Here is an 8,299-nt window from a genome sequence, read left to right as displayed (position 1 = left end):
TTATATTATATTATATTATATTATATTATATATATATATATATATAAATTAAAAAAGGGGGGAGAGGGGGAGGGAGAATAAAGAAAGAGTGAGAGGTGGGAAAAAGAGAGAGAAGAGGAAAGGGAGCGGAGAGCTGGGACAAATCTGGCCCTGTGGCCCCCGGGGCCCAAAGGCACGTGGGGCACTGCGCCTCCTCCGCACCCGCCGCCGACCTCCTTTCAGTTTCCTATCAAATCTGAAATTAGTTCCATTTACAACCTCTCCATCATGGGAAACTAAATCTGGCTCTGCTCAGCCCGAAGCCAGCTGGAGGCTCTGGATCTGCAAACACCGCGCCACATGGGAGGTGCACCGGGACAGGGCATTGCACCCCCCAAACCTGTCCCCATGGGGTTCTGGGGGGCACTGAGGGGCTGGGAGGCAGTGGCACCGGGAGGGCACTGAGTGGCCGAGGGATAATGCCACCAGAGGGCACTGAGTGGCTGTAAGATGGTGACGAAAGGACGGCACTGAGTGGCCATGGGATGGTGGCACCAGGACGGCACGGAATGGCCATAGTGTGATGACACCAAAGTGCTACCCACGTGGCTCCTGCCCAGGATGCCTTGCACAAGAGGAACCCTGTCCCACAGCAACACCTGAACAAGTAGGCTGTGTGCATAAATGCCAAAAAATCCCAATGGCTTTGAGGGTGGCATTGCCCCTCAACTCCCCTTAACTCTGTCCATCCCTCTGCACCTGGCTCAGTGCACCACACATCCCGCAGAGTTCAGCAGTATCCAGCACAGCCATGCTGCCCTGGGCCCAACCCCAGCATTCCCATGTCCTTTGCTGGCGCTTTTTTGGGATCTGAATTCAGCGACCAATGGAGCAGGGGCTGCTGCAGCCCCAGTTTGAGGAGGTGGAGAATACAGAGACTTCAAGACCCTGCTGCCACCACTTTTTCCCCTAAAGCTCAGATCATGCCCCAGTGCACGGGGTTGCACTGGGGATGGCACACAGATGGCAGAGCAGCGCGTCCCCGTGATGTCCCAGCACCACAGGGTTGTGGGCGAGTGGCTCCTGGCCCCCTTGGGAGGGGGATGAGGGGGGCATCCATCCGGGAAGGCTGTGTGTGCTCACTCACTTGGACAGGCTGAGCTTCCCTGCGGCCAAGTGGCTCTGCACCGTGTGCCAGCGGCCCCTCGCTGCCTTCCCTGCGCCGGGCTCGCTGTGCGCAGAGATGCTGCTCCTCATGCCATCCTCGGCGCACTGCTGCTTGTCCCCGGGGCGGCCGTCGCGGTCCCCGGCCAAGCCTGTGGTGGCCGATGCCGTCAGCTTAGCCCCTGATAACAGAGAGCCACTGGGCCGGGCCGGCAGACGGACCCCCCAGGACAGACATGGAAAGGGGCCGGATAGACAGACGGACATGTCAGGGAATCATGGTGTGCAGAGGGACAAGGAGGAGGGCACAGAGCCAGAGGTGGACAGACAGACAAGGGACGGACAGAGAGAGAGAGAGAGAGAGATACATCAGCACTGAACCAAAAAAAAAAAATACAAAATAAATGGGCGTGGGGAAGGGAGGGGGGGCCTGGAAGGCGTGCGGGGCAGAATGGTACAAATCCAAAAGGGAAAAAAAAACAAAAAACAAAAGATAAAGGAGAAAGGAGTCCTGTCCAAAACGTGCAACACCACCCCGTGCTGCCGGGGTCCCCGGGGTTGCTCGTCTCCATGGGGCTGCCCATGGGGCCGGGGGGGACAAGGAGGAGGAGGAGGAGGAAGGTGCGTGGGTGATGCCCATGTAGTCATAGCCCGGTAAGGAGAGACTCACTTGAGGGAAAGGCGCGGGTCACCATATGGGGCGTAAGGTGAAATGTTTAGAATAAACTCCTTGGGAGGGTACGAGCTCCATTTCTGCTGCACTGTGTTGTCATTGTTATTCCAAAAGTCTCTGTCTAGATCGCTACAGCAGACCGTGGGGAGGGAGAAAGAAGAGGGAAATACAAGAGAGAAAGCTGAATTCCTGCCAGGGGGAGCGCAGCCCCCCGCCCCGGCTGGGCCCTGTGGAGAGAAACAGACAAGACGGATGGACGGACGGATGGCTGCAGAAAGATGGGAGCAGGCTGAGGGGAGAGAAGGGTGCAGAGGGTTAGAGAAATGCAGTGCAGGGCTGCTTCCTAGCATTCTGGCAGCTGGATCCAGAGAGGGATGCAGCAGTGAGTAGAGGGAATCCCATTGCCAGAACTGTCCCCCCTGTGTGCTCCTTTTGGCACATCATGTCTGGACACATAGGGACCCCATCCTGTGCCCTGCCATTATCCTCACAGACGAAGCGTGCTCCATCCCCATGGTGTGTGAGTGTCCCCCACGTATGCCCCAACTCCAGTGCCACAGCGACACCTCATTCTGCTGCTGGGGGCCATGGTGACACCTCCACCCCAACCAAGGGAACAGCAGCTCTCCATGGGGCACTGCAAGACCAGGGATGCTTTGGCATAATTGCAGACCATGCACTGCTTGGTATCTCCAGCCTAAAAATCACTGGGACAGCCACCTCTGTCCCCATGGTGCGTCCTCCCATGGATGCCCTGATCCTGGTGTCCCCACACGTCCATGGATGACAGCAGGCAGGGCACTGTGGCAGTGCCATCCCAGCCCCTCTCCTCCTGTCTTGGCACCTACTTGATGGTTTTCTTCTCACTGCGGCCTCGGCTGGAATCTGGTGTGCCCACAGTCTCCAGGGATGTCTTGTACCGTTTTCCCTGTGGGGACAGCAGAGGGGTCAGAGCCAGGTGCTGCCCCCAAGTTGGAGGAGGTAATTTCAGACTTAATTGACCCTGGGTTAATTGATTTGCCATTGCCAGCATAAGGGATGTGGTGGCACACATGGAGGAACTGGGGCTCGGAATCGGGGCAGTGCTGTGCTGTGATTTTCAATGGATGCTCAGCAGTGAGGAGCACAATTAGTGAGCTAGGAGGTTATAGTGGGACACAGGCATAGGGACGGGGATGGGCTAACTGTCCTGCTATGGAGCATGGCCGCCCAGCTGTCCCTAGGTGTGCTCACCACCTGCACCCTGCCCAACGGACACTTACCAGTCTGCGCTGGCACCACTGGCAGATGCCACACAGGATGATGGTGACGCTAAAGCTGATGGTGATGATGGCCGAGACGAGGACGACATCGCGGGAGGGGGCCCCTGGGGAGGAGCAGAGCAGAGCTGAGCCTGAGGGACCTAAGGGTGGATGGACAGCCCTTCTGGGGACCCACGGCCACTCCACAGCACCTGTGGTGTGGGCACAAATGGGGAGAGGATTGCTAGGGACACATGGCACGGCCAGCACTCTGCCCCATTGCACTGCAGGGGGTCGGTGGGACCCCATCCCTGGCATCCATGGCATGGCTGCTACCTGACTGTAGCTGCTGTTTTCAGAGGCCATATGTCCATGAAAGAGGTAGATGAGCAAATGCTAAATGTTCAGAACAAAAATAGCAGTTACTTTGTTGAATGGATTCCTAATAATGTTAAAACCTGGCCACAGTGCCATCCATGCCCAGACATCCCCACCACCAACGTGGACAGAGAGGCTGGAGCAAGCCCACCCTGAGCCATGCTGCAGTATAAATATTAAACAATAATGGTTAATAATTAATTCACCCGCAGCCCTTGTTATTGTAATGAAATTTGCCAGTGGCTCTGGTGCTTGCATGAGTCACGGCAGCCGGACCCCACGCCCTGCTCCCACGCCTGAAGCCCACAGGGGGACAACAGGTGACAAAGCACTGGCATCCCCCATCCTTGGGGGGCGAGGCAGGGGGGGCACAGTGGCAATAAGAATTGGATGAGTGCCCCTGAAGCTGGGTGCCCAGAGGGGCCAGCAGCTGATGGTGCCACCAGGGATGGGTGGCACTGTGGGATGGAGACCTGGGATACACATGTGCTACAGAACTGGGCGGGGAAGGAGGGGGGGGATCCGGCACTTGGTCACGAGGCCCTGTGTATAGAACCTGCTTAGCAACTGTTGCCTAGGAGGGAATTTGGGACCAGCCCGTAATTTCTAACATTTAGAAAGAGTCATGGAGGATTGTGCCGCTTAGCACAGTGCTGGAGGCAATGCAGCTGAGCCCAGCTTGCAGCTGCCCCATTTGGGGACATGGTGACACATGGGACACCATCCTGGCATTGCATCCCAGTGCTCCAAGTGCTGAGAATCCACCATGCTTCTGCCCTTCTGGTATCCACTGTATCCCCAAAGGAAGGACGGATGGGAAGGTGCCAGCTGGAAAATGCAGCTCCAGCGATGCAAGTGCATGGACACAGGGACTGTGTCCTGTGCCAGTGGCTGCCACTTCTCACAGGGTCAAGTTCATGTCTAGTATAATCCCATAAAGGGAAATTAAAAGGGAGAAGGACAGCGTGCTGCAGGCATGATGCTGAGGATTATCCCTGATAGAGTGAAGGAGAAAGCAGAGGATGCTGTCACCAACGGGACTTTGGCTCCTGCCCCGGTGACATTGCAGGGTCACACGCCCCTGGCACTGCTGGGCAGTGCTGCAGCAGCACTCACAATGAGTTGTTTTCCAGTCAATTAGCATCACTTAATTAAGCAGAAAAAGTGAGCGCAGAGCTTCCAGCTTATCCCCAGCTGCAGGTGCTGCCTGGCACGCAGAGAGGTGGCACGGGGGGAGACATGGCCCCTGGCTGGGAAGGGTGGGCACCCCTATGACCGTGTCATGCTCACAGCACTTAAAAAGGGCACAAAGCCTGAAAACAGCCAATTCCCCAAATGTTCTGCGGGGCGCATCAAAGCACGGAGCCTCCTCTTGAAGCTCCCAAAATAACCCCCACCTGCTGTGCTCCCGGGAAGCGCGATCGCAGCCGCTCCCTGTAGCCAGCATGCACGGCTCCGTGCCAAGGCTCTGTCGCGTGCCAAGCGCCGGCAGCGGAAGGGGAAGCGGGCGAGGGTGCCAAGAGCACCCGCAGCCACCAAGGGTTGAGATGGTGAGCCCAGGGATGGAAATAGGGCGCCTGGTCCTGATGGGTGTGGGTTCAGAGCATCGCTGTGCGCTATAGGAGCACCGCTCTGCGCAGTGCTGAGCAAAGGGACAGGAGTGAAGTGGCCGTGGTGCCACAGCGGGGCTTCCTAGATGCCGCTTGCCTGGTGCCACGCTGTTCGTTCCTCCCTTGCTCATCCTCCTACCCATTTGCTAGATATTTTCCGAAGCTCTTATTTTTAGGTTGCAGCTAAGAGAAGCTGCGAATTTGCAGCTTTGTGTTCCTGTGCAGGATGGAGGGGGAGCTGGGATGGAAGCCCCCAGGAGTGCAGAGCGGGCATGGCCACCCACCCAGCCCAGTGCTGCTGGTGGCCACCCCAGCAAGCTGCTGGCCACACTTTCAGCATCTGTCTCCACCGAGCACTGCTGCTCATCATGCTAGGAGCGCCCAGAGCGAGAGGGTTGGGAACAGGCGTCTGCTTTCCATCTGTGCATTTGTCTGTCTATCTGCATGCCCCCCTCTCCAACACACCCATCCATCTCTCCAACACACCCGTCCATCCCTCGTACACAGCTGTCTCTATATCCAGCCATCTGGCCACCCCCCGGAGCTGCCAGTCTGTCCATCCCTGCCTACAACCACACCAAGCTGCTTGCCCCAGGGACACCCAACACCTCCCCAGTCCCTCTCTGCTGGCATCCGCTGGGAATGCCAACACTTCAGGTGCAAAAGGTGACAGCAGCACCCATGGGCACCTTTCCAAAATACCAGCACTGTGCCCTCCTGGTGCCAAAAACTCTCCTGCAGCGTGGCACAAGGAGGGGCAGTGGGGACCTGCAGGGCACCATGTCCTCATGCCCATGTTGGCTGGGTGCATCCACACACAGAGGGCAGCACATGGATGCACTCTTCCCCCAGTGCTCTCCTGCAGTCAGGTTATTTTCAGCTCAGGATTTCCGGAGACATGCGTGGTTTCTCTTCTTTGTGCTTCTCGCTTCTGATGAGCACCTAAGCCCCCCAGAACTTTGCATACCCACAGATGTCCAGCCATTAAACCAAGCACTACCTCCCTTGTCAGCATCCCAGCTTCTGACATCCTTGTGACATCCCATGCCCTCCATCACAGATAGCTCTGGCTCAGCCCCAGCTGTCTTCCCTTTTGGGAACGGCCCCATCTGTACAGACTTCTCCTCCTCCTCACCCCCATCTCCATGAGGGAGGGGACCCTGAGCTGCACCCTCAGTGATGCACTCAGACCCCAGGACTGTGAGAATGGTCACCTATGGGGCAGCAGGGTGGGTCCCCATCTCCCTGTCCATCTTCATGCATCCCACTATAGGGGTACTCTGGCTTGGGCAGAGAGAACTGTGCCACATGCTGTGCCCTCCTCCCTCCTTCAATGCCTCGGCTCTGTCTCCAGCAGCGCCATCAGCCGCTTCCCTTTCAAACCTCATTAACTCCCCCCAAGGTGACCCACTCCCTCCTGCAGCAGGGCCAGGAACAGAGCTGCCCAGGGATGATACCCAGGGACAGGGGGACCCTGCACGCACCCGGGGCACCCCAAGCTCACAGCTGGTTGCATGGCACTACATGATGGCACGATGGCAGCATGGGGCACAGGACCAAGCTGCTGTGCCTCCAGCACACCATGCCCCATGGTGTGCCCTCAGCCTTCTCCCCAGGTCCCTGCTGTTCCTGCTCAACACTCAGGCTGGCGCTCTGCCTTTGTACACAGCCACCGCGCACCAGACCCACTGTCTGCTCTTCAAAACCCTTCCCCTGCTGAATTCATCTATAATAGATATTGGAGCTGAGCCCCCAGGGGCTGGGGGGTGGAAGTGATATTATCTGCATCTGTCTTCATTCCCCTCTCTCTCCCCGCCCTTCCCCAGCAGGCTGAAAAGCCGGGAGATCAGGCGGGGGAAAGCCACCTCTGGTTCCGCTTTGCTCCTTGGCACTGGAGGATCAACCACAGCTCCCCATCCCCATGTCCCTGTGTCCCCATCAACTGGCCCATCCCCATTCATTCCTATCCTTATCCCTATCCTGATCCCTGTCACTATCTCTGTCCCCATCCCTATCCCAGGCACTCCCATAGGCACCCCACTTCCATGGGGACAGGACAGAGCTGCATGGGAACATGGGCATAGGCAGGGAATGTGCAGGACACAGCAGGTGCCTGGCTCCTGGCAAGGCACACTGGGTTATTTATCTGCACCCACAGGGACAAGGATGCAGGTGGGGAGTGAGAACAAGGATGCAGGTGGGGAGCGGTGACCACAGCTCCCAGCACCTGTCTGGGGCATAGGAATGGAGCATTTGGGTGCAGTTGCTGCGGGAGAGGGGAAGAGGAGGTCTCACCCACTGTGCACATAGCTGGTGACACTGAAGTTACCCCCATCACCCCGTGCATCTCCTCCCAACAACAACAACAGTGCTGGCTGTGCCCATGTGCAGCACTGGGGAGAGAGTGCTACTGGCACCTGGTCCCTATGGGTCCTCCTCTTGGCACCCCAGCTGTCCCCAAGGCCACCTATATCCAGTGGCTTGGCCATGGATGCCAAACTCAGAGGGGGAACAGAACCATGGAGCAGCAGAGGGGCAGGCAGGAGAGCAGCGAGCAGAGCAGATGGTGCCTTGGTGTCAGCCACTGCGGCACCCTGATGCTATAGGGCCAGTTTCATAGGGATGCCCCACGTAGTGGAAGAGCCAGGAGTGGGACCAAGGGACAGAAGGGGTGTGTGCTCCGTCCCAATGCCAACCTTGTAAAGGCACAGCAGTCACAGGGGGCAAGGAGGATGTGACTCTGGGAGCAAACTGGGGGTGCACTGGAGGGGGAATGAATCCAGGCGCAGAGCCTGGGCTGCAGAAAGGGTGAGCAAGGGGCTGCTGGGGACCTGTCCCACCTCTTCACTGTCATCACATTGCCGGGTGACCTTGGGCCACCGGCTGATCCCACAGGGCATCCCAGCTGGGCAGTGGCACCGAGCGGGCGACAGCGTCCCCTCGAAGGCTGTCAGCGCTGCCGCCCGCCACGGGCGACAATGCGTGGTGGTGCCCCTCGGCGCGGCCGCATCCCGCAGGCCTGCAGTTCACGGTGCTCTGCCACGCGTCCCCGTGATGTCCCCATGTCCTTCTGCCGGCGCCTATCACTGAGCCATGCCGTGCCATCGCCACTCGGGCACAGCGGTGGCCGCACCCCCGCCACCTCCTCCCCGCCAGCGCCCCACATTCTTGACGACGGGGCCGAGCGGCGCCCGGAGAGCGTGAGCTCAGCAAAACGGCGGCATGAAGCCCCCTCCCCAAAGCACGCAGCCCAG

The 8,299-nt window shown here is 58.4% G+C and overlaps 1 protein-coding gene across 2 annotated transcripts; it reads right to left on the bottom strand.

The window, feature by feature from the left end:
* Positions 1-64: 64 nt before the first annotated feature.
* Positions 65-8,270, bottom strand: LOC104910946. 2 transcript variants are annotated; one of them, XR_004159798.1, is made up of 5 exons: positions 3,394-4,821; positions 3,079-3,182; positions 2,665-2,744; positions 1,814-1,945; positions 65-1,342 (listed from the first exon to the last, which is right to left on the bottom strand). XR_004159798.1 is itself a non-coding variant. In XM_019615280.2 (5 exons), the coding sequence occupies exons 1-5, from the start codon at positions 3,421-3,423 to the stop codon at positions 1,123-1,125; spliced, it is 690 nt and encodes a 229-aa protein (XP_019470825.1). In that variant the 5' UTR covers positions 3,424-8,270; the 3' UTR covers positions 65-1,122. The 2 variants fall into 2 exon arrangements, 1 of the variants encoding a protein (XP_019470825.1); XM_019615280.2 differs by having other exon boundaries at positions 3,270-8,270.
* Positions 8,271-8,299: the final 29 nt, after the last annotated feature.

Source organism: Meleagris gallopavo, chromosome 5, assembly GCF_000146605.3.
Source record: "Meleagris gallopavo isolate NT-WF06-2002-E0010 breed Aviagen turkey brand Nicholas breeding stock chromosome 5, Turkey_5.1, whole genome shotgun sequence".
Lineage (NCBI taxonomy): Eukaryota > Metazoa > Chordata > Aves > Galliformes > Phasianidae > Meleagris > Meleagris gallopavo.
The sequence above is the reverse complement of the archived record's forward strand: the minus strand, read 5'-3'. Positions and strand labels throughout refer to the sequence as shown.